Consider the following 25619-nt stretch of genomic DNA (forward strand, 5'->3'; position numbering starts at 1 on the left):
ATGAAGCCTAGGAGATTGTGGGTGTCTTACTAGTTTATTTTGCAAAACGTCCCCTCCTGTGGCTGTCTATCTTTTCAAATGTAGTCACACGTAACGATAATTCCTGCCGTACTGACTGACAGTCACTCTGTCCCCCTTCCTGGTCCTGTCCTCGATTTGGGAAGCCTTTCCTGATTCTCACCTCTCACCCCAACTATTCCTGTCCCATGCTCCTGTATCAGTGTGTCCCCTCTCCCCCAGGACTGACGGCGCTGCACTGTCTGTGCTCCGAATTCCCACTTAGACAGGTAAACGGGAGCTGGTCCAGGCAGGGGTGGTGCATTTTCTTGCTAAGGATGCATCTTTAGCACCTGGCTAATACCTGGCCCATGGCAGGTACCTAGCACATATTTATTGACTACATACCCAACGCCCCCAGTGAAACAGAACACAGAAAAGCGAAGACTTCAAATTGACATTTTATTAGGCTCTTTGGATCTCAGACATGCCTTAAGTCCGTGTGTCGCCTTCTCTCCAAATTGACACTGTCCACACTGTCCAGCCAAGCCAAAGCTGGATACCTGGGGTGCTGAGTCAGCAGTCCCGTGATGAAAGAACACTCAGCAGGAAAGGCAAACCAGATGCAGGTTTTGGCTAAGGCTACTTTGTCAGAAATGATCCAGGAAGATGGAAGGCATTTTGGCTGAAAGGATTCCAGTGGTACTGCTAGGTCCACAGCATTTTCTCTCTGGTCCTACTCCTTCTATGACAGATAACTCAAACACACTGGGGCTACGTCAAGTGTGTTTCATTCACTCACGGACACTTTGTATTTTGTCTGCTTTTGAGGCAAACATAGAGAATCACCCAAGCCACCAGCCACACATTACATAGGCAGGCTGCAAATCACTCCAAGCAAAAGACCTAGCATGGAAAGGCAGGAAGAGCCCTTCAAGACAGCTACTCCCAACAGCTTCCTCCGAAGTTTATACTTAGCTTTCCTCAACAACAGTCTAGACAAGCCAGCACCCACCCTGCCCTGAGTGCTTTGAGAACTCACTATTGTTCAAGGCAGTCTGCCACATTTTCAGATAAATCTTCCCTAGACTAGCAAACAGAAGGTACACGTGGTGACACTGTCACTCCTGTCCTCATGGTAGACATCACCAATCCATCATATAGTAGACATCACCAATCCATCACATGATAGACATTACCAATCGATCAAATGATTGACATCACCAATCCATCACATGACAGACACCACCAATCCATCACATGATAGACATCACCAATCCGTCACATGGTAGACATCACCAATCACTCACAAAGCTCTTTCCCACCAAGTCTAGGCTTAGCCTCAGAATCATTCCCAATCCTTTTTTCAATGGAAACGAGTTCAATTTGCAGTCCCTGCCCAGTTACTGCAAGTTATTTCTGCCTCTTTAAGCCTTCTGCACATCGATCTTTGTGCCCTTGTGCGCACACAGAATGTAATAGCCTGCGGTGAAGACAGCTGGAGCCCCAGGGGACACGCCGGGGAAAGGCGGAACCTGCAGCAGGGGTTGGGGTTAGGTCCTCCTACGCCCGAGATCCACAGGGAGAGCCGAGGTGGGTAACAGGGGTTTGCTAGGAGTTCAGTCTTTCCACTGGATTCTGACGGCTCACATCAAGTTCCCAGGGCGCCTGCAGGGCCGAGGGTGAGGGCAGATGAAGGCAGGCTACTTACGGTAAAGCTGGGGTGGCACCTCAGGCAGCGACTCCCAGTCCACCGAGTCCCTCAGCAGACCAGCATTGTCCTCTGAGAAAGCAGTCAAGCACGCTCTCCCCGACCTCCCCGTGAAAGCAGGGGTGAGGGCGTGAAGCAGCGGGCCAGCCACTCTGGAGAACGCTGGGTCTCCTGAACACAGGACGGTCCTTTCCAGCTTCCAGAGGGGCCGGGGAGGTTCGGCTGTGTGCTAGGTCAGCACAGGCTTACTTTTAAATGGTTAAGGATGTAACACTTGCACGAAGCCTTCCGAAAAGTGGGGCAACCCTTGGTTCTCTGCAGGGGTGACATTGCCAGTTTAGACAATCCCGTCTTTGGCCTCATTATTCAGCGTGCAAGAGGAATCCGCACCAGACCTCCCATTGGACTTCTCATCCATGACAAGCGAGCCAATTTTCTCCTCTGGCGGGTATGCCTTGTTCCTTTTGGCAAATGCCTGGCTGATTTCTGTATAGGTTCTGTTCTTGGTCTCAGGCAGGACAAGATAGAGGTACATGGCTCCTGTGACACAAACAGTGGCGAAGACCAGGAAGCAGTAGGTGTCCAGACTCTTCTGCAGAAAGGCAGACACAAAGTCAGCAAGAAAATGCAGTGACCTGCCTGCAGACCCCCCGCGAGCAGGCTTGTCTTTACAGCTCCCCATTCACGTATTAAGGTTCATTCCCCAGATGGCCGCAACAGCCAGGGCTGGGCCAGGTCAAAGCCAGGAGCCAAGAGCTTCATCCGGCTCTCCCATGTGAGCGGCAAGTGCTCAAACACTTGGGCCACCTTCTGCTGTTTTCCCCAGGCCATTAGCAAGAAGCTAGATTGGAAGTGGAGCAGCCGGGACATGAACCGGCGCCCATATCAGATGCTGGCACTGCACGCGGCAGCTTTACCTGCTGTGCCACAATGCTGGCCTCCTTCAGGCAGTTTTACACGAAGCATGAATAAATCAGCCTTAAACCCTGGTGAAGATGTGGCTATGACAGCTTTATTTTTTTAAGTTAGGCATTGAAGTGTTGATCACTGTGAAAGAAACACATGATGCAGATTGAACAGCGCCTTCGGTTCCTACTTAGCCAATAAGTCACATGACACAACTGTGACTTCGGAGGGGAAGACAGGTGCCCCAGTTCGTAAGAAAGGTGTGGAGCACAGACTAGGCCAAGATGACACAGGGACAGCCTTGCACAAGTACAGATTAGAAATAGAGAAGCGTTGGTCACAATCATGCTGGCTTCTGTGTCCTAATCGCTCGTGGACTAGACCTTGCCCTTGGCTGTGAGCCAATCAGCGCTACAGCTCCTGTACTTGGCACAGTGGCTGGTAGGAGGCTCTAGGTGATGTCTGTTGAATAAAACACTTTTGGCTCCAGCAGCTGAGGCTGTCCCCTTTCATGCAACAGATGTCGATTGCTCCAACGACCAGGAGACACATCCTTCAATGCTCATCTCCCACAAAGCACTATCTGGATTTGAGTCAACTCCACTTTACCCTTTGATTTGACAATGCTTGTTTCTAGAGTGTAGCACAGAGCTTAGGAGATAGGCGTCTGGATCAGATCTTAAAGCCGAGACTCAGCACCACGGCTGTAAAGTGAAGATGGCAGTGCTACATAGAGGGCTGTTCTAGGCTTGGATAAAATATTCCCATCAGAGTGCTTCACCTAGTACAGCTTCCACACTTGGGGCTGCCAAGCTCTGGGCATGAAGCTTCCTGTGCCTCAAGGCTCTGTGGGTTGTATGGAGGCGGGGAGAGTAGAGTGGGAAACAGAGACAAACCCAAAGCCCAGAAGTGCAAACACTTGAGCTGCACAAGCCTGTGGGCTCCTCATCTCACTTGACAATGCTCCCAACTTTGGAGTGCTCGGTCAACCAAACACCCACAGGTGGGCTGGGCCCCTCTTTCTCTCTCCTGCCCATGTCTGCTCCATCAGGAGGTTACGGGGTCTCTATCTTGATATGCACCCAAATATCAACACTTGCTACTTCCACTGCTGCCATCCTAGTGCTAGTCACCATCACGCTTTGCTTGGATTATTCAAAAGACGCATCTCGATGGATTTCCCTACTTCTCACCTTGTCCCCTTAATATTCTCAAGAGAGAGGCCGAGTGGTCCTGGGAAGCAAAGGACATGGCAAAGGTCACTCCTTCGCTCAGGACCATGGCTTCCTTAGTCACACTGAGGAAGACCCGAGTCCTCACCGCGTGGCCCCTCCCTTCTGTGACCTCACTCTCTCCTCGCTTTCTCTGCTCCAGCTGCACGGCCATCCTGACTTTGTTCCACGCCATGCCTTGGGACCTTTGCACGTGCCGTGTGCTTCCCTGAACAATCTCTCAGGTGCCTGCGCAGTCTGCACACGCACCCCCTTCACTCCAGCTGAAAGGCCACTTTCTCCGAGAGCCTCTCCCTGACTCTGGATCCTCCCAGCCTGCTTCGTGGCCCTCTAAAGCCCTCACCACTTATGAGGCAATGATAAGGGAACACTGAGCTGTTTACCGAGTCCCTCCTCTGCCAGCAAGTGAGGGCAGGCATTGTCATTTTTATTCTATTCCCAGAACCGAGAGAGCATCTGAAACCCAGCAAATGGGCCGAGGCGCAGAGAGGCCCCCTGCCCTACCCCAGGGCACCTGTGGGATGTCTGGGGCATCCCTGCCACCTGCAGTGCTCCTCTGCTTGGCTGCCTTTCCCAAGAGACCTGATGGGGGTCACTAGGATCACTCCCAGAATTCAGTCAGGGCCCAGGGCTGTGGCAGCCATCATGGGAAAGAACAGGTGCGCCTGCCCTTGGGCGTCTCGGGGTGAGAGGCTCCCCCTGCTGGGCAAATGATTCCAGGAGCAGGTGCTGGGTGAGGACTTACTGTGCAGGCACTGCTGACTGACAGAGGCTGACCCCGCCCTGCAGTGCGGCTGCTGTGTTATAGCTGAGGTTGCCAAGAAGGGTGAGGGGATGAATCCAGCTGTTTTGGGCTGTGGGCCAAAGTTCTGACTCAAATCTGCCTATGGCCATCTGACCACAGGGTCTGGGATTGTGACCCCGTGCTCAGGCTCAGAGGGAAAGGACAAGAGAAGAGACAGGAGCAGCCTGGCCATGGCCAGTGGGAGAAAAACCCAGACCTTCACTTGTGTGCCTGCCTCCCCTGTGCAGGTGAATCAGTGTGGCCGGCAAAGTGCCCAGTGTAGCAGACGTGCGGGTCTCAGGCTTCCTGTCTGCTCATCTACGTCCAAGTCACTCAGCTGGCCACTCCAAGTCACTGCTGGGTGGGAGGGTCTGTGCAGGACCCCAGGTGGGAGTTTTCAGAGAGCACTTCCCTGGTGGGAAGGACTCTGCCCTGGAGTCGCCAGACCTCCATCCTCCACCTGCTTCCACCCATGCTCAGCCCATCCCATGGCCCTGGCGAGTGCCGCACCCACTGGGCCTTGCAATCCCCATCAATAAAACAGGCACAACCACAGCCACGGCTTTCTTTATAGCCACAAAGCTTAGCCCAATAAAGCAATCAATAAACCTGACTGCTTAAAATTCTGAGACTCTTTCCATCAAAAAGCACCCCACAAGGTATGAGAGTCACACACAGGTAACAAAGAATAAGCACCTGAAAGCAGAAAAACACACAGAGCCAAAACTCCCGTGTCAGTGAGCAAAAGACGACCTGACAGAGAAGAAGGGCTGAGTGCCTGAACGAGCATTTCACAGCACGAATACAAATGGCTCAGCATGCGGAAAGGTACGTACTGTTCCAACTCTAACAGCAGCTGAGACCACAAGGATCTCTCATTTCACATCCACCAGATCACTGAACGTAAAAAGTCCAACAATGACGCTGCTGTGGTTGGTAATGGGAGTTTGCATACCACCTGGGAGGCTGTGAGTAGCTACAACTATTCAGAACACAATTTGGCATGGGACCTGCATTGTGGCGTAGCGGGTAAAGCCGCCACCTGCAATGCCGGCATCCCATATGGACACAAGTTTGAGTCCCAGCCACTCCACTTCCGATCCAGCTCTCTGCTATGGCCTGGGAAAGCAGTGGAGGATGGCCCAAGTCCTGAGGCCGCTGCACTGAGTGGTAGACCTGGAAGAAGCTTTTGGCTCCTGGCTTCAAATCGGGCAATCTGTGGAGTAAACCAGCTGATGGAAGACCTCTCTCTCTCTCTCTCTCTCTCTCTGCCTCTGCCTTTCTGTAACTCTACCTTTCAATTAAATAAATTAATTAAAAAAGAAAGAAAACAACTTGGCTTTACTGCACGGAGATGATCATGTGTGTGTTCTGGGGCTCAGACACTTGTATTTATGTGGCATTGCATTGAATAATTTTTATTAGTATAAATATGAGTGCCTCATGTACAAGGAAATGCATCCTACACCAACAGAGAAAACATTGTATATACATGTCCATATTCTGGGGCTGTGTCATTGAAATCAATGAAAGTTCAAAATTCATTGCCATAGTTGCAGTAGGCAGAAGGGACAGGTGGCTTCCACATACCACAGCTCAGATGGCTGTGAGCACGGGATCCCGCACCCTGCCCAAGGATGCTCATAACGACGCTGCTTGAAGACCAAGTAAACCAGAATGAACTCAGATGCTCGTGGAAATGGGGCTGCATACATCAATCAGGGTAGATGCACAGACAGGAACCACAAAAACCCATGGGCTTCAGCAGCTCCTGTCAGTGCCACGCCTCTCAGCAGCTTCCGATGCGTAGGGAACCAGGCACAGAAAGCCGTCTCCAGGATGCTGCTCTTTGTGCAAATAGGAGGCAAAAGGGAAGCCTCGACTGTTAGGGACGCATTGATGGGAGGGCCAGATCATTAAGGAAACCAAGAGAATGATTAGCATAAGATCCCCTGGGATCTCTGTGAGGTGGCAAGCAAGCAACTGGGCTCTTTTCCTACTGTTTTATATATATGGTGTATCCCATAACCACAATTAAGTTTTCTGTAGATGTATGATGCATTTCCTCTTTGTATGTGACATATTCCATAATTGTCCTAAAGCCGCCTGCTTAACATAATACTATTTATACACATAAATCTATATATACTATATATACACTACATATACATACATATATATACACTATATGTACTTTATACTATATACAATATATACACTATGTAAATACATACCATATATATACATAAAAGAACATAAAAGTAACTTATGCAAAGCAAGCAGCAAATGCAATGTGACCAAGAACAAAGCTGGAGTGAGAGATAAGAATTTCAATTAAAGAGAGAAAAAAAAATCCCATGTGTGACAGCCTCAGCCTCTGCAGGTGTTTTAGTGGGAGCAGAGTGGAGTCGCAGGTCGCTGAGCCCCGAGAGCCTGGGAGCCAGGCACCTGGAGGAGCAGAGCCTTCCCAGGCCTGGGCACCTGGTCCTTCCCCGCACCCGAGAGCTACTACTTCCGTACTAACCCCGCTTCCTGCTCACATAACAGCGGCTGGCTATCCTCACATCACTTCTGCAACTGTACCTTTCACGCTGTTAACACCTGGCCATGAAAACGTTCCATACTCGCTGAACTGGATTTAAAACACCAGCTTTTCAGAATACCCCAAAATGTCAAATTATGCTAAAAATACAAGGCAATTTTGGAAAAGTGCTACCTTTTGAAAATGGCCCTTAATATGAAAGCGACATCTCAGCATTTGCCTTTTCTCCCTTTCGTTGGAATTGGGGGAAAATGTAGCTGCTTCTGTGGACAAGTCACATGGAGGAGAAACACACTGCTGGGAAGGTAGCTGTGAGCACCAGCAAACTGGCCCCGACACCTTGGCGCCTGCGTGTACCAGGGTTGTTGGGTGGGGGTGCAGAGCAGGGGCTTTGTCTGGAAATCTGTTCCCCAGATCAGTGTGCTCTGGAGGTAACAACACCTTCACCTCGTATGGTCCTGGCTAAACTCAGAGGGAGCCCCTCTGTGGGATCACCAGCAGCAACACAGGGCACCTACAGTGGCCTACACCCGCTGCAAGGATGGATGGGAAATATTCCTCCCTCTTCCCCCACCCCCACACCACGTCCACGCTCATGAGCGCCACCTGCTGCCGTGTCCTCACAGTCAGCTCCCTGGGGACCCAGGGTGCCTGCAACCCCTCGAGGGTCTCAACAGCTGCTCACAGGGTCGCCAGGGCCACGCGTGGCATCCAGGGCTGTGGATGTGACTCAGCCAGGCTCACGGATGAGTCGGTGGCTGGGCTGCCATTTAATAACCGAGGGAAGCCAGGGACTGCCCACCCTCTCGCCTGTGGGAGGTACCAATCTTGCAAAGAGGCGGAGCTACTGCACTTTATGAGCAGAGCACACCTGGACCCTGAGTCTGTTTGGGGGACAGAAGCTGCAAGGGCTCCTGGGTCACCACCCTGACTACTCTTGCACAGCCCAGGAACCTTGAGGGTGGCAGAGCTGTGGCCGCCCTGTGGCATTTCCCGTCCGCAGGCCCTGCTGGAAGCCACGCTCAGTGGCACTGCCTCCATCTCCTGCCTCCAGGCCTGCCTCCCTGTCCCCACACTGTTCCCAGCAGGGCTGGCCCCTCCTCCCACCAGCCCAGGATGGATCCTTGGGAATCACCTTCGACCACTTGCTCTTTGCCTGCCTGTGTTGTTTCTACATGCACATGCTTTAGAGATCAAGGTGAAAGTTACAGAGAGCAACGGGGCGTAGCTCAGTGAGTTTGGACCAAAGCACACAACTGTGTGCTGAACCCAGGATCCAGGACATTCCCCACTCCAGGAGGCTCCCTGAGCTGGCTCCCAGGTTTCCCCTCCTGCACACACAGACTCCACGGCTCTTCTGGTTCCTATCACCATGGCTTTCCCCATCTCTTGAGCTGCTCTACTTGTAGAGTGAGTGGCTGCCCCAAATCTGGCCCCCACTAGAGGACTTGGCACTGCACAAGATGGATCAGGTCTCAAAATCAGGCAGTGGCTTCCCAGAAGCCTTTGGATAAACCCCAAATCCCTGCCCAGCTCTCAGAGCCGGGAGGGACTGAGCCGCGGCCTCCCTGCCTCCCCTCGGGGCACTGCCTGCAATTCTCTCTGCCCTTGGGTGCCGCTCCGCCTGCCTGGGGCTCTGCCTCCCTTCCCAGCCTCCATCCACTCAGTTCTCAGAGTCAGCGTGGACAGTCCCCATGCTGGCCAGCCCCTTAGGGCTCCCATTTAGCCTGCACCTGTGAAACCTGGACCCCTCCTGTCCCAGTGGGAGTCATGCCTGCAGTTTTCTGAAACACAAGGGTGGGATTGTGCCCCTGCTGTTCATTGTTCCATGATGAGAACGCCATTGCAGCCCCATGGCCTGTCTTCTGCCCCGCCCAGGGAAGCCAAGGACAGCTGCCTTTGCCTTCACCCTCCCAGACACGGCTCTACTCCTCCTGACCCCTTTTCCATAGGCCTTTGGGATATGACCCAATATTTTTCAAGTTACAAAGAGTTCTTTTCTTCCCTCCAGATTGCAATGAACTCAAACAGAATCATAGGTAGGACTCCAGTGGAATTGAGCAGGCATACATCTGCATGCAATTTTCTCTGAACTGCAAACCACAGGTGCTGACGTCAGAGAGCGAGTTGTCTGTGGACCTGCTAGGCATGGCCCCAGCAGCAACGAGAATCAGCAAGAGAAACCAACTCTCCAAGGCTCAGGGTGCCATCACCCCACATTCTAGAACATTCTGAAGGAAGGGGACGGAGTAGACGGGAGCGAGAGGGACGAGGGAATATCCCTTTGGAGCAACCACGTGAGAAGGCACGTGAGACCGCTCGGTCAGAAGGGGGTGGACTGAGCGTCCAGCACGTATCAGGAATTGTCCTTTCCTGTCTTGTGTGTTTATGTCTCCGACCCTGGAATGGCCTGGCAGGAGACAGCTTTTCAGTTCTAATCATAATGACAGCAACTGCTGCCGCGGGTCCACGTGCAGATGCCGCCGGAGCCTCGGCCCGGTCTCTGGTTCTCTGGAGAGCCCTCCTGCAAAAACTGGAGGAGTTTCTTGTTCTGCAGACATGGCCAGTGCAGCTCAGAGCACCGCCAAGGTCAGAAACACTTTGGACGGCCCCGTCCATCACCCGGCTGTGGAGCACCCAGCAGGGACTCGAGCTCAGGCTGCCCGACCCCCACATCTCCTGCTGTCATCCTGGATCCAGCATAGCGAGTCTGCCAAAGGAGGGCAATGCGAACGGCAGCCAGCACAAGGAGCCCCACTGACCAAGCACTGCGTCGCCCAAGTGCCTGTGACGGGGCCCTGTGTTCTGCCTTCACCCACGCGTCCTCAGGACACCGACAGGGCTTTGAGTGAGAGACAATCCAGACAGGACACCCAGGAAGGGAATGCAGGTGTGAGATGGGGACGGGGGAGCTGACCAAGGTCCTGGCTTGCCCAGGATTGAGGGGATTTCTGGGATAGGGGGCGTTCAGGGATCGTTCTGCACAAACTTGCACGATTTGGCTAGAAAGGAAAGGGGTTATGGGTTGATGGTATTCCCCCAAGAGACACATTAAAGTCCTAGGCCTGATGTGATTTGGAGAATGAGTCTTTGCAGAGAGAATCCAAGTAGGATGAGGCTGTGCTGGATTAGGGGGCCTTAAATCCAATCCCTGGCACCTTGTAAAAAGACACAGAGAGGGGGTCATGTGCGTGTGTGCAGACAGACAGATACACACACACACACGGGGACAGGGGGCGCCATGTGATGATGGAGGCAGAGATTAGCATGACTTAGCATGACACGGCACCTGCCAGGATTGAGGAGAATCCCACAGGACGGAGTCTTCTCCACAGTCCTCCCTAGGGAACGGCCTTGCCAACTCCTTGACTTTGCCCTCCTGGCCTGCAGAGCCGTCAGAGCACACAGGTCTGCTGTGTGAGCCCCTGCGTCTGTCCTCCATTACAGCACCTCCAGGAGGCGTGGCGCTGGGATTATGGCTTCGTCCAGGTCATCACCGCCCCTGCTGCACCTCCCAGCACTGCTGCCTGCTCCTGCTCCTGCCCCAGGCTGGGAACAAGTCCTCCTCGGGGCAGGCCAGGGGGTGTGGCTCACACTCAGCCCCGGCAGTCTGCCTCCCCCCCTCCCCCAGTGATGCCAGGGCTAAGGGTGTGCCCTGCTCTGCAGGTGAGTGGGGGGCCTGCAGAGGTAAAAGGGCGGCCCAGGGCCCTCGGCTAATAAACGGGAGGCAGTGGAGGTTTGATCTGTGCTGTGTCCACAGCTGGGTCTGCCCAGATGCTTCACTGTGAGGACGAAGGCCAGGCCGTGGGGTCACTGCCCCTGATACGTTTAGGAGGCAGTGAGACGAGGGACAGGCCACTTGGTGGCCATCGTGGGCTGACCGGCGTCCTGCTCAGGTTCAGTTGTTGAAGTCCTAACCTTCACGACTCAGAATGTGACAGAAGTTGGGGGAGGGTCCTTGAGGAGGGCAGCCAGGTGAAATCAGGCCACCAGGCCCGGAGGGACCACATGAGGACTTGGGGAGAAGGAAGCGACTATGAGCCCAGGAGAGAGGCCCTGGGGGACACCGGCCCAGCCAGACTTCCAGCCCCAGGGACCGTGGGGACCAAGCTTCTGTGCATGGAGCACGGGCTGTGGGGCTCTGGCGTTAGAACTGCCCAGCACGGACCCGGCTCAGGCAGCGCTGTCGGCGAGTGCATGCCACGGGGCTCCCCTGGGCAGGCCTGGGTGTTGGGGGATGAGAGGTCGGAACTTGTCAGTATCTCTCTCTCTCTTACTTGCTGATAGTGCCAATGGCAGCCCCTGGACCCGTCCCCCATGACCTGGCAACTTCCCCCCTCCGCAGAGATGAGATGAATCATCGCTGCCTTCCCTGCTCCGGTCAGAACCCCCACTGTGGCCACTGACCAGTGCCTCCACAAGTCCAGCAGGGCTGCTCCCACTCTGCTGGAGGCTCCTCGAGGGTCACACCTGCACCTGCACCTGCAGTCCCCACCCCCCACCCCCACCCCCCCAGTGGCACTGCAAACCCAGGCCCTGGCTCTCTGTCCCTACACAGGTGCGAGTCAAGGCTCATGGCCAAGCACCAGGTAGGAACAGCAGAGCAGAAGCAAACCTGGACTTCAGTTTTTATAAAGTCACATACGTTCAGAAGAGAAGAAGGAAATGCAGCCTCATTAATCATGAACGCAGTGGGTTTGCTTCCTTATGTTTTCCCCGTTTCTATTGTGAGGCTGAATTATTCATACAGAGAATTCCCTGGGAACTTTATAGGAAAAAGGAAGAGGAGAGGAGAGGGAAAGAGGAAGGCGGAGGCCCAGGGGCAGTGGCTCCCTGTTTCTGCTCTTAAAGGGACCCACTCACACTTCCCCAAACAGCAGCTGAGCCAACGAACCCTGCCAGGACTGAGTGAGGATTCCTGAGAAAATGTACCTCACGCATCGGGCATGGTGCTAGGTGGAGAAAGACACTGGGTAGAAACGGCCATCACTGGGATGGGGCAGGGTGGCTATAGTGATCCCAGGTTGGGGTGGGGCTGGCGGATGCACCAAGGACCTCCAGCTTTCCCAGCCCCTCGGCTGCTCCGTGTCACTCATGTCCCCGGGACTTCATTCCCAGCACCTGCCTCTCTCTGCCCTTCTTTTGCCCTGCCCCTGCTCCAACTCCAAGAGCATGTTACTGCCTGTCTCTGGACACACCCTGTGATATGTGGATCGGATCTGTCCCTGGCAAAACTCCCCTGGGACTCAGCTCCTCCACCTGGCACTGCTGGGAACTGTAAGAGGGAATTCTGTCCCGCAGCAGAGCCTAACTAGTGTCATTTTGGGAAGATTGGGTTAATTCATTTTCTTTTTAAAGATTTATTTATATATTTGAAAGGCAGAGTTACAGACTGTGAGAGAGGGGGGAAAGGGAGGGAGGGGGAGAGAGAGGGAGAGAGAGAGGGAAAGGGATGGAGGGAGAGAGAGAGAGAGATCTTCCATCATCTCATTCACTCCCTAAATGGCCACAAAGTGCAAAGCCTGGGCCACAGCCAGGGCCAGGCCACAGCCAGGAACCTGGAATTCTATCCGGGTCTCCCATGTGGGAGCCAGGGGCCCAAGCACTCGGGTCACCCCCACTGCTTTCCCAGGCACATCAGCAAGGAGCTGGGCCCAGCTGGGACTCAAACTGGTGCTGGCATGATGTTGGCATGGCAGGCGGCAAGTTCACCTGCGGCTCCACAACACCGGGAGGACTCGGTTAATTCTCCTGAGATTGGATTAGGTCTCATGGGAGTGAGTTATGGACAAGATCAGTGATGAGCAAGTAGGCTGTCACAGAGCAGGGCAGCCTCCCTGGCTCTCTCCCTTGCAGGTGCTCCTGCCTGCACCTGCTGGCCACCTCTGCACACACCCCTGCTGTGGGTGCTGTCCAACACATCACCATACAGCCCAAATCTCTTGCTCAGTGGCAGCTGCCCTATCGTGAGCCTCCAGCTTCAGGGACTCTCAGCTAAATACACCTCATTTCTTTAACAATTTCCTAGCCTCGGGTATGTTGGTATAGCAACACAAAAGAGGCCAGGACATCATCATCACTGGACTGTGCCAGGATCTCCTTTATTTATGTTACCCCAGACTCTCCACTCTCATCCCTTTTGCCCTGCAATGGTCTCCCCCCAGCTCTACGCAAACTCATGTCTTGGTGTTTGATGAGTGCCCTGGAATCCACCTCTTCTATCTTCATCCATGTATGTGTGGTCCTCCTGTCACTTCCCTATCATCTGTCCATCTCTTAAATCGACACGAATGGTAAAAGGGCTGCATCCTTCGCTCTGCTGGTTTTGGTGCTGGGTCGCGATGCACACGTGGCGCCTGTCGCCGCTGTTCAAGATCTCACACGCTGCTTCCCTCTGCAGCAAGTCTCTATCACTGTGGGCATCTGCCATGCTTTGTGTGTGCTCTCCCCAAAGGAAGGCGACCCTGCTAACTTCTCTTTCCTGGCTGCCACAGACAAGGCCCTGGTTACCTTTCTTGTCCGTTCACTCTTACGAGACTTTGTGAAAACGTCTCTGCAGTATATACTTGGGGTGGAGCTTTGAGTCTTAGGGTATGGGGTCGCTTAGTCTGCCTGATTTCCAGCCACTGCTCCAGCCGTGCCCAGGGCCTTCCATTTATTTCCCTGTGTCTTTGCCACCATGGCATGTTCCAAATTTCCCATGTCGGTAACCTGATAAACGCTAGGGGGCGTGCCGCTGTTCTAGCCTGTCTGGCTCTGCTTCCCACCGGCTTCTCCCGCTATGGAATGTGTGGTAGTTTTGGCAACACCGTTGCTCTTGGAGCACCTGAAACCAAGACACTTCCGAGATTTATAAAAAAGAACCAGGAAATGGATGGTACTCAAACCTCGACCCACGGTGCCTCTTTCAAGAGGGCTTACAGGCCCCCTCGCCTAAAATACCACAAAATACCACCACCCTGGTGTGGCTGCAGGGCCACGGAACACGGGCTTTGTCCCCACTCCATCCCCACTGCCTGAAACACTGCCTGGCACCCGGAGGGGCTCCCATGTGTGGGATTAAAGGGAGAGTTGAGGAACAGGTTCTTTACCTACACGAAATGAACCCAGACCCGATTCCTGAGGATGTGGGTGCACTCCTCCCAGTCGCCATCACCCCTGGCAGAGTTAGCTGTGCTGATTGAAAGGACATTAAATTAGCCGGGCTAACAGTGAGAATGCTGCATGGGTGACGGCACAGCAGCGTGCACTGGGACCATCACGTGGAATTTATCTAACACCGTGACAAGCACATTGCAAAACTGGAGAGCAGGTTGTGGGTTCCAGAGTCTGACCTAGGGTTCCTTGCATACCCTCAGTGACGGGGAGCCCCCTCCTTCTGAGGCAGCCCGTATCGCTGAGGGGTAGCTCTTGGAAGGCAAAGCATGGGGAAAGGAGATTACGGGTCTTGGACAAAGCAGCGTCTCCCTTCCTTAGGACGACAGCTCTAGTGTGCAGCTGAGAGAGATCAGCCTCCCTCCCCCTCGCCCTCGCCCTCGCCCTCGCCCCCGCCCCCTCTCCCGCCCCTGTGGCTTTGTGGGAATCTGAGGGGCAGGAGGCGCTGCAGCAGTCCTACCTGGATGAACGGGAAGAGGAGCCCGACCGCAAAGTTGGAGAGCCAGTTGACGGTGCCCGCGATGATGAAGGCCGCCGGCCGCTGAGACTGCTGGAAGATCTCGCCAGTCAGGATGAACGGGATGCCGCCTGCAAGGGACAGCCAGGAGTCTAAGGTTGTGCCGCCCACACCCACCTCCGGACGCCACGGGACCACCCGCCCCACCCACCCCGCCCACACACCAGGCAGGAGTCGGCGCCGCCTGTATGCGGGACAGCTTTAGGAGCGGGTGTTGGGGTCAGATGACCCTTCACCTGAGAGCCCTAACCATGTGAAACTGTTTCTCTGAGTTGGCTGGTGCAAATGAGGATTCCTGGTCCTTGTGGCCCTGCCAGTGCCCTGTGGGTCAAGCTGTGAGCCACCACGAATTGCTACTCTCTCACTGACCACAGAATTAGCAAAGTTCCTGGTGTGACCTCCCGGAGAACCGAGGCAGCCTGGTATCGGCCACCACGTAGCTCAAGTGCAGACAGGTATCTTGATTGCCCCAGTATCCCCACCCGCCGTCTAGCAGAGGCAGAATCGGGCTGGAGACCCTGGCCTCCAAATCGTGGTTTTTTGTGTGTGTGTGTGTCTGCTCCTCTTTGCTTGAGAGAGGCCAGAAGGCCCTGCTGAACTTGCTTTCCTGTCCTTACGCCCTTGATGGGATGCAAGATGCATCCCCGGGTTACTCAGGGCAGACATGGCACTGGGCGGGACAGTTCCACATTTTTGAAGAACTGCTCTGTGCAGCTGCAGCATGCTTGTCCCCCCCACCTTGTGATACCAGGAGTGCCCCCATCATGCCGACAACCCAAACCACCTGCACATGTTTCCAAACGCCCTTCTGAGAGCTGCCCCCTCCCCTTCCAGAATGTTCTGCTTGGTGAGACGAGGAATTGGGCCTTGTGGCTGGACCCAGGACCTGGGGCTCAGCCTGGCTACTGGGGCCTGCTTGCATCTGTCCTCATTTGGAGTCATCACTCGCTCTTTTAATCAGACCTTCACATTGGCATTTCCAACAAGACAGGGCAGGTAGTGGAAGAGGAAACCCTGAGCAACTTTCCCAACCTCTAGGGAGGCCTCAGCCACTTGCAAGTCCCTAGGCTGGGGTCATTCCGTCCATCAGCTGTCAGCTGTTTACTGTGCTGGGGCTGCTCCTGCAATGGTAGCTGAGAGCATCCCTGTCCCTGCCTTTTGGGGGACCCCCTTGTCCGGCGGTGGAGACAACTTGTTCATCAAGGAGGAAGCGAGTTAGTACAGAATGTGCCGTGCACGCTGGAGGAGATGCACAGGGCAGTGGGGGGTCTGACTTTAGCAGTGGCCGGGGAAGGGCCCTCTGGGGAGGCTGGTGAGGGTGCTGGATGAAGGAGGAGACACAGCTGATGCAGATCAGGGGACGTCGTGCTGGGTGGAGGCTCTGCAGGGAAAAGGCCTGGGTCAAGATTGAGAACAAGTCCCAGTGTCTGCACAGCTGAGGGAGCTTGAGAGGAATGGGATGAAGGGGAAGAGAGCAGGGCCGGTGCAGCTGCCGCTTGTGGCCCAAGGAGAGGGGGTTTGCTGAAAGACACCACTGTGGGCATCTACGCAGAGCTGAGTGATTGTGACCTACAGGGCGTGCTGGTCCAGGGAGGAGGCAAGGGCTGAGTAGCAGCACTCAGATGGTGGCAGTGGGCGTGGGAAGGAGGGGCCGAATTCAGAGTTCCCCCCCACACAACGGAGGCAGAGCTCCCCAGGTGAGCACCACCCTGCTGACAGCAACAACTTATCATCAAGCTGACCGCACCAAGCAACCCAGGGTCACAGCCAAGAGCGGGACCAACACAAGCCTGTCTCTCCCGAGCTTCCACCGTCAGCACCCCAGCCTGCTGCTGGCCAACCCTGGACTACACGGCTGAGAACAGTCTCCCCAGCCGCCACTGAGCTGTGAGTCCCCGGTGGAGGCACCATCTCCATCGGCCTGGCTCCTTTGACAAGGACTAGGTACACCATCGGTACTGACTCAGCTTGCATTAACTGTTCACCACTAGAGTGTGGGGAAGATTCAGTGTGCTGTTTACCACGGGGGAAGTGGACTCTCTCTCCAACGTGTCTATTAAGATGTGTGAGGATGGTGTTAACACACTGAAATGTGGTAGACCAGGCTTCGGGGTTGTGGAGTGCAGATCACGCTGCTATCAGAGTTTATGGCACATACTCGCTTGGTCCTGCAAGCAACACCACCGGGAGCCCAACGGCATTTGCCAGGGCATCCGTCCACAGCTGTTCTGACAGGGCTGGGAGCTGGGGGTCTGCTTTCTCTGACATCTCTAGGTGTGGTCTGGGCAGCACCTGTCTGGGTTCGGTGGACCCCACCAGAACATGGTGCCTCCACTGACAATGCGGCAGAACCTGGATGAAGCTGCCTCCCACACAGCTCGCTGTTTCTTTAGGACTTTTCTGCTGGTTGTGGCACAGCACTGAGCATGTACTAGGTGCTCTGTGTTTGCAGGATTCATGAAAGAACAAATGATCGGCACCGTCGAGTTCCTGGGCCTCCCCTCTGGATCCCTCACTCGGCCTGCAGGCCCCTACACCCTGGGGACAAACACAAGCAGCCGTGAGGATCCTGCAGGCTCCATGGTACTCATGGGTTGTCATTTGCATTCGTCCCTCCAACCAGAGAAGGCAGTCAAGTGCTGTGGGCTGGACTTTGGCCTCTGGTCTCAGCAAGTCTTAAGCCTTGACCCCACTCAACCTGTGTGGAACTCAGCTCTCGTACTGGTAAAGTGATGACAGTAGAGACTTACTACTGGGGCAGTTGTGAGCATTAAATGCAAGTGTTACTTAAGTCTTGCACATGAGAAATACTTCATAAATATTAGATACTGTAAACATAATGGAAAACCTCTCTGCCTTATTTGCCCTTACAACAAGTTAGCTGAACCCCAGAGAAGGGGTTCCAGCAAGGAGTGGTAATGATGGTGGTGGTGATGATGGTGATGGTGGTGATGATGGTGATGATGGTGATGGTGGTGATGTGGTGATGGTGATTGTGATGATGGTGGTGGTGGTGGTGATGATGGTGTTATTATGGCGGTGATGGTGGTGGCGGTGATGGTGTTACTGATGGTGGTGATGGTGGTGAAGATGATGTGGTAGTGATGATATGAGGATGGGTAATGATATGGTGATGATGATGGTGATAATGGTGTTAATGGTAATGATAACAGTGATTGCTGGCCGGCACCGCGGCTCACTAGGCTAATCCTCTGCCTTGCGGCGCTGGCACAGCGGGTTCTAGTCCTGGTTGGGGCGCCAGATTCTGTCCCGGTTGCCCCTCTTCCAGGCCAGCTCTCTGCTGTGGCCAGGGAGTGCAGTGGAGGATGGCCCAAGTGCTTGGGCCCTGCACCCCATGGGAGACCAGGAGAAGCCCCTGGCTCCTGCTATTGGACCAGCGCGGTGCGCCGGCCGCAGCGCGGCAGCCATTGGAGGGTGAACCAACGGCAAAGGAAGACCTTTCTGTCTCTCTCTCTCTCTCACTGTCCACTCTGCCTGTCAAAAAAAAAAAAAAATCCATGGGAGGTGGCAGGCCCTTACTTCCTAAGTCCGGCTCTAGAACGTGGTGCTATGCCCTCGCTCCCAGCTTGGTACTAAGGTATTGCAGATATAAAGATTGATCCAGGTGCTGTCAGTAAGGCCAGGAATGCATGGCATGAGCAGACTCTTGGGGCCTCTCCCCAGATGCCCCATCCACACACTTTTGTGCATCCCAGCCAGACCTGGCACTGCTCCCACAGACAGCTGCTTCGCCCGAGGCCTCCCCCAGCCTGTGTGGCCCGCCAGTGCAGCCGGCCAGCACACTTCCCAAATAAGAACCCTCAACCAGTGACCGACAGAACTCCCTTGAGCGCCCTGCTTTGTGAGGAGCTCAGCTGGGTGACACTGGTCGCCTTACGGTGGTAGCTCCCCGGTAACATGCCCTTGACCTACTTCCTTTACTTCCCCCGTTCCTGCTGGTCTTTCCTTGTCAGGGAACAGCACAGGGTAAGATAACCAAATGAGACAGCAGATAGGACGCAAGGCAGACACCAATGCGGGTCAACCCAGAGACATAACGATCGGGGGCTCATTTGCAAAGTTTCAGCTGTGTTGACCTAGCAGGCAACAGTGCTGAGTACTGTGACATGGAGAGGAGCCTGTGCAGTAACCGCTGGAGGTAGCCTGTTTTTCTGAAGTGAGAAGTGCAGGCTGTGGGGTCAGAAGACCCAGCTTTGGCCTTACCCTGTGTACTCAGGAGCAGGACTAGGAACTCGGGCAGGGCCTGGAATTTCCTGGACTCTCAGTTCCCTAATCTGTGATGACAGCAACTCAAATTTGGTCATGAAGAAGGACTCAGTGATGTGGCATGGGGTTCCTTACGTGATAATCCCACACATACAAGGCCCCCATCAGAAAATTTCAGTGAAGGGGTTCTCTCATCAAAGTCCTATATGAGGGGAGATCACCTTCATCTGCCTTTAATTTGGAATCTTGTTAAAACCTAGTGGGACCTGGCAACATGGTGTAGTGGGCAAAGCTGCTGCCCGCAGTGCCGGCATCCCATATAGGTGCTGATTTGAGTGTTGGCTGCACTACTTCTGATCCAGCTTCCTGCTTAATGAGCCTGGGAAAGGAGCAGAAGATGGCCCAAGTGTTGGGCTCCTGCACCCATGTGGGAGACCTGGAAGAAGCTCCTGGCTCCTGGCTTTGGATGGGCCCAGCTCCAGCCATTGTAGCCATCTCTCTCTCTCTTTCCCGGCTTTTTAAGTAAATAAATAAATCTTTAAAACAAACTCATGGTGGATGGTATAGAAACACTGCTTATGATTTTGAGAATTTATCTACAAAGTCAATAATTTACTGACCTAGTTTGTAATGTTAATATTTTTCCCTCATAAACATTCATAAGTGCAGGCATATTCTTCTACTTCATGGGTAAAATTTTAATAACTCTGTTCAGTCATGTGAAAGTGAAAATAATTTAATAATGAGCATTCTTCATATATTAATTAATAACTTTTTGAAAACAGCCTTTTCCCCCAAGTGTCTGTGGTCTGGGTCTCAGCGGGGCAGCCCTGCGTATCTAACCAAACTGCACTGTGAACACAGCGCCCCTAGTGTCGGCATGAGGAACTCGCTGATACCAAGTCTCCACAACTTCTTCAGACCAACCTGAGCTCCACCTACAAGACACATGGCCACAGCTACCTGCGCGCTCAATTTCTCTCCCACGATACAGCGATAACAACAGTCCCTCCCTCTCAGCACTGTTTTGAGAATTAAACGAGACGACGCACCTGTGCCATTGCACCACAGGCAGCTCTGCTGCTTCTGCTTCCAGAAACTTTTCCAGTGTGTGTGTGTGTGTGTGTGTGTGTGTATTATCTGACTACTGCCCAGGTACTAAAGAAAAAGCCCCATTTTTATTTCATTGTTTTATCTCAAAAGCTTAATTTTTATTTGAATAAAAATAAAGAGCAACTGTCTACACTTTTCTATAATTCATACACCTTAAATTCTTCCAGTGGAAGCACCAACTTCAATTTCTAAAGTCCCAGCACATGCCCAGAAATCCCCTTAAAAGCCTCCACAAGACGGGCTGGAGGCGGGACAAGATGGCAGCCGAGTAAGATGCTGCTGGTCGTCCCCAAAGAGACACCAACACGAGCGGCATTCATGCATCCAGTCAGCCTCACGAGGACAAGGAGGCCAGGAGAGGGGCCACAGGGCCTGGCTTAGCATCGTAAGAAGACACTGTGGTGAATGAGCTACTGCGTCACCCTTCCCCCAGCTCCAGGGAATTCTGCCTGGACAGACACCCCCTGCCTTGGGGAGGGAGGGAGGGAGGACAAAGACCAGACCCCAGCCTTGAAGCCCAGCAGCAGGCCTGCTACAGTGAAACCTGGAGTTGCCCAGGGCTCCAGGGACCGTCTTTAAACAGGTGGCCAACAGATTCCCTGCACCACCTCTCCCCAACCCCCAGCAGTCCACAGAGCGAGACTCCAGCTCTGGCTGGGGGTAGGAGTGGGAGGGTAAGGAGGGAGAGTGAACTAGCATCTCACTGTGGGTAAGCACAGGACTGCTCACTCCATTTCTCCCTCACTGTCAGGGCCTATAACCCAGAGGGAGTCACTGCTTGGGAGAAGAAAGGGTAGGTGGGTTCATGACATTGCACAGAAACCCAGGGCCGGCACTGCAGGGATTCATGTAGCCCTGCCATATTTTAGTTCCACAGCAACCCTGATCATGCCCCCACTAACGCAGTAACCCGAGCAATCCCTCCAGGACTTCCAGCTAGCACTTCCACAACCCCAGCCAGAGTGGACAGAGCGCCAGTGCACCTGTGACCCCAGACCCCTGCTCCATGATCTGCTGCTGAGACACACACACCCGAGCTGGGTGCCCTCTCCCACGGCCACTGCCATCCATTGCTGTGCAAGAAGATACAGAAAGCCTGCACTACAGCATCCAGCTGGAAATAAAGACAAAATAGTTGGGGCTGGTGCTGTGGTGTAGCAGGTAAAGCCTCCGTCTGCATTGCCGGCATCCCATATGGGCGCCGGTTTGAGACCCAGCTGCTCCACTTCCGATCCAGCTCTCTGGTATGGCCCGGGAAAGCAGTAGATGATGACCCAAGTCCTTGGGCCCCTGCACCCACGTGGGAGACCTGGAAAAAGCTCCTGGCTCCTGGCTTTGGATCAGCTCAGCTCTGGCCATTGTAGCCATTTGGGGAGTGAACCAGCAGATGGAAGACCCCTCTCTCTCTCTCTCTCTCTCTCTCTCTCTCTCTCTCTGCCTCTCCTTCTCTCTCTGTGTAACTCTAACTTTTAAATAAATATTTTTTTTTGACAGGCAGAGTGGACAGTGAGAGAGAGAGACAGAGAGAAAGGTCCTCCTTTGCCGTTGGTTCACCCTCCAATGGCCTCCGCGGCCGGTGCGCCGCGCTGATCCGAAGGCAGGAGCCAGGTGCTTATCCTGGTCTCCCATGGGGTGCAGGGCCCAAGGACTTGGGCCATCCTCCTGCACTCCCTGGTCACAGCAGAGAGCTGGCCTGGAAGAGGGGCAACCGGGACAGAATCCGGCGCCCCGACCGGGACTAGAACCTGGTGTGCCGGTGCCGCTAGGCAGAGGATTAGCCCAGTGAGCTGCGGTGCCGGCCTTAAATATTTTAAAAAATAAGTACAAAATAGCCTCCCACACAGATACCTGAAGACACAGCCCCAGGACAAAGCCTTCTGCCAGGAAAGCCAGTCGTTAAAAGTGATAACAACACCCAGTCTGCCAGTTGTGGGAAAATCAAACAGGGACACAGGGAGTATGAAAAAGCAGCCTGATGCCCCCAAGGAACACACTAAGGCTTTAGTAACAGACTCTGAAGTGGGAGATCAGTGAAATGCCCGATAAAGAATTCAGGAGAACGACTGTAATGAAGCTCAAAAAGACAAGGGGAATGCAGAGAGCTCAAAATCAGGAAAACAATGCAGCCTCTGAATGAGAAATTCAGCAGAGAGAGAGATTCTGAAAGGTAACCAGAGGTCTTAGAACTAAAGGACTCAGTAAATCAAATAAAAAATGCAACTGAAAGTCTAGCCACAAAGTAGATCAAGGAGAAGGAAGAAGACATGAACTTGATGACAGAACTCCCCAGAAATAGAGAATGAAAGAAGAAAATGAAGACATCTCCCATGGCCTCTGAACACCCTTAAATGGAAGAGAATTGAATTGTGGGGATCCCTGAGTGTGATGAAAGGAGGAGGGGCTTAGAAAACCTATTCCATGACATCATAGATGAAAACTCCCCCAGCGGGGAGAAAGACAGACATCCCAGCACAGGAGGCCCAGGACCCCAGATGGACACAGCCGGAATAGATCACCAGCACACACACTGTAGTCTCCTAAGCGCCACATAGAATTCTCCAGTGTGCAAGAGGAGTGCAGCAGGTTCTTTTTATGGGCACCCCCATAAGATTGATGGCAGAATTATTAACAGTAACCTTACAGGAGAGAATGGAATGATGTATTCGAGTTCTCAAGTAAACTGACAACCAAGAACACTTTACCCAACTAAGTTATCTTTCCTGAATGAAGAAGAGATAGACACTTTCCAGGACAAGCAAAAGCCGAGGGAATTCGTCACCACTAGACCAGCACTATAAAAGACGCTGAAGGGAGTCCCAGCGAGAGGAACAAAGCAGGCAAAACAATGGTGAGGGAACAGGTGGAAGTATAAAACCACTAGAAGGAACAGAGGGCTATTCACAATAAATGGAATATTTTTAAATGATAGGACTAGTTAATTACTTATTAACCTTAACTTTGCATGTAAATGGGTCAAATTCACCAATCAAAAGGTGCAGACTGGCTGAACTGATTGAAAAACAAGACCCAGGGGCTGGTGCTGTGGTGCAGTAGGTTCAGCCTCCGCCTGCAGCACTGGCATCGTATATGGGTGCCAGTTCATGGTTCATGACCTGATTGCTCTACTTCTGATCCAGCTCTCTGTGGCCTGGGACAGCAGCGGAGGATGGCCCAAGTGCTTGGACCCCTGCACTCATGTGGGAGACCTGGAAGAAGCTCCTGGCTCCCGGCTTTAGATTGGCTCAGCTCTAGCCATTGTGGCCACTTGGGGAGTGAACCAGCAGATGGAAGCCTTTCTCTGTCTCTCCTTCTCTCTGACTGTAACTCTACCTCTCAAATAAATAAAACAAAATATTTTAAAAGATGAAAAACTAGATCCAATGTTATACTGCTATTAGAAATTCACTTTACCAGTGAAGACACACACGAACCCGAAGGGAAAGAATAGAAAAAGATATTCCATGCAAGTGGAAACCAAAAATGATCAAGAATAACTACATTTATACCAGAAAAAATACTTTAAGATAAAAACTAAAAAGAGACAAAGAGGGTCACCATATAATGATAAAGGGACCAAACCAACAAGAAGTGACCATTGTAGGCACCGTTGGGTTGGGCAACCAGGGTGTAGGGGGATTCAGTTCTAGAAGTTTCTCTTCCTCACCTAGAACTCGAGCACTGGAGCAGCTTACAATCTTGGCACATCTGGCTGTGGCATTCACATGGCACCTGGAACATTCCTGTGCTGAACTGTGGCCAAGAACATGGCTTTGGAGCCAGACCAGCCGGGGTTAAATTCCTGTCCCTCCACTTGCTAGCTATGTGACTACAGGTTATATCATGTCCCCACCTCTCAATTTTCTTGTGTATATAATGAGGACTGCGCAGTTGCTCCAAACTCTTAGCTGTGTTTTGGGAGCTAAATGAGGCAATGCTTAGCAATGTGCTTAAAATTCAGGAGCCGCTCCATCCCTGCCAAGTGTTGCTGCCAGTGTTACAGCACGGTCCTTCTTGTCGCTCCCCCACTCAGTGCTTGCTGAGCATGGACATGAGCCAGGCACTAGGCTGGGTGAGCAGACCACAGACTCCACCTCTGCCTCCAAGGAGCCTCCAGTGTCTGGGCACCTACTGAGTCCAATCTTACACAATAAAAGCAAAGCTGGAGGCATCACAATACCAGATTTTAGGACATACTACAGGGCAGTTGTAATCAAAACAGCCTGGTACTGGTACAGGAACAGATGGATAGACCAATGGAACAGAATAAAAATACCAGAAATCAATCCAAACATCTGCAATCAACTTATATTTGATCAAGGAGCTAAAACCAATTCCAGGAGCAAGGACAGTCTATTCAACAAATGGTGCTGGGAAAACTGGATTTCCACATGCAGAAGCATGAAGCAAGACCCCTACCTTACACCTTACACAAAAATCCACTCAACATGTATCAAGGATCTAAATCTATGACCTGATACCATCAATTTATTAGAGAACATTGGAGAAACCCAGCAAAATATTGACACAGGCAAAGACTTCTTAGAAAAGACCCCAGAGGCACAGGCAGCCAAATCCAAAACTAACAAGTGGGATTACATCAAATTGAGAAGTTTCTGTATGACAAAAGAAACAGTCAGGAGAGTGAAGAGGCAACTGACAGAATCAGAGAAATTATTTGCAAACTTTAGAACTGATAAAGGATTAATAACCAGAATCTACAAAAAGATCAAGAAACTCCACAACAACAAAATAAACAACCTACTTAAGAGACGGGCCAAGGACTTAAACAGACATTTTTCAAAAGAGGAAATCCAAACAGTCAACAGACACATGAAAAAATGTTCAGGATCACTAGCCATCAGGGAAATGCAAATCAAAACCACTGTGAGGTTTCACCACACCCAGGTTATAATGGCTCACATACAGAATCAACTAACAGATGTTGGCAAGGATGTGAGGGAAAGGTACATTAATCCACTGTTGGTGGGAATGCAAACTGGTAAAGTCACTATGAAAGACAGTCTGGAGATACCTCAGAAATCTGAATGTAGTCCTACCATATGAACCAGCCATCCCACTCCTCAGAATTTACCCAAAGGAAAGTAAATTGAAAAATAAAAAAGCTATCTGCACTTCCATGTTTACTGCAGCTCAATTCACAATAGCTAAGACATGGGATCAACCTAAATTCCTGTCAACGGAAGACTAGATAAAGGAATTATTGGATATGTACTCTATGGAATTCTACACACTGGTAAAAAAAAAAAAAAAAAGGAATCCAGTCTTTGAAAAAAAATGGAGGAACCTGCAAAACATCATGCTGAGTGAAATAAGCCAGTCCCAAAGGGACAAATATCATATGTTCTCCCTGGTCTGTGACAATTAACTGAACACCTAAAAGCAGACTTGTAGAAGTGAAACTAACACTATGGAGA

At 52.5% G+C, this 25619-nt stretch overlaps 1 protein-coding gene across 6 annotated transcripts in view; it reads right to left on the minus strand.

The window, feature by feature from the left end:
* Positions 1-445: 445 nt before the first annotated feature.
* Positions 446-25619, minus strand: part of SLC2A9 (solute carrier family 2 member 9) — a 144816-nt gene continuing 119642 nt past the window's right edge. For all 6 annotated transcript variants that reach the window (XM_051829851.2, XM_051829847.2, XM_051829865.2 and 3 more), the window contains 2 exons: positions 14788-14915; positions 446-2300 (listed from right to left, as the gene is read on the minus strand). In XM_051829851.2, the coding sequence (XP_051685811.2) occupies positions 2046-2300; positions 14788-14915 (383 nt within the window). In that variant the 3' untranslated portion in view covers positions 446-2045. The remainder of the gene's footprint in view (positions 2301-14787; positions 14916-25619) is intronic.

This window comes from Oryctolagus cuniculus, chromosome 2 (assembly GCF_964237555.1).
Source record: "Oryctolagus cuniculus chromosome 2, mOryCun1.1, whole genome shotgun sequence".
NCBI lineage: Eukaryota > Metazoa > Chordata > Mammalia > Lagomorpha > Leporidae > Oryctolagus > Oryctolagus cuniculus.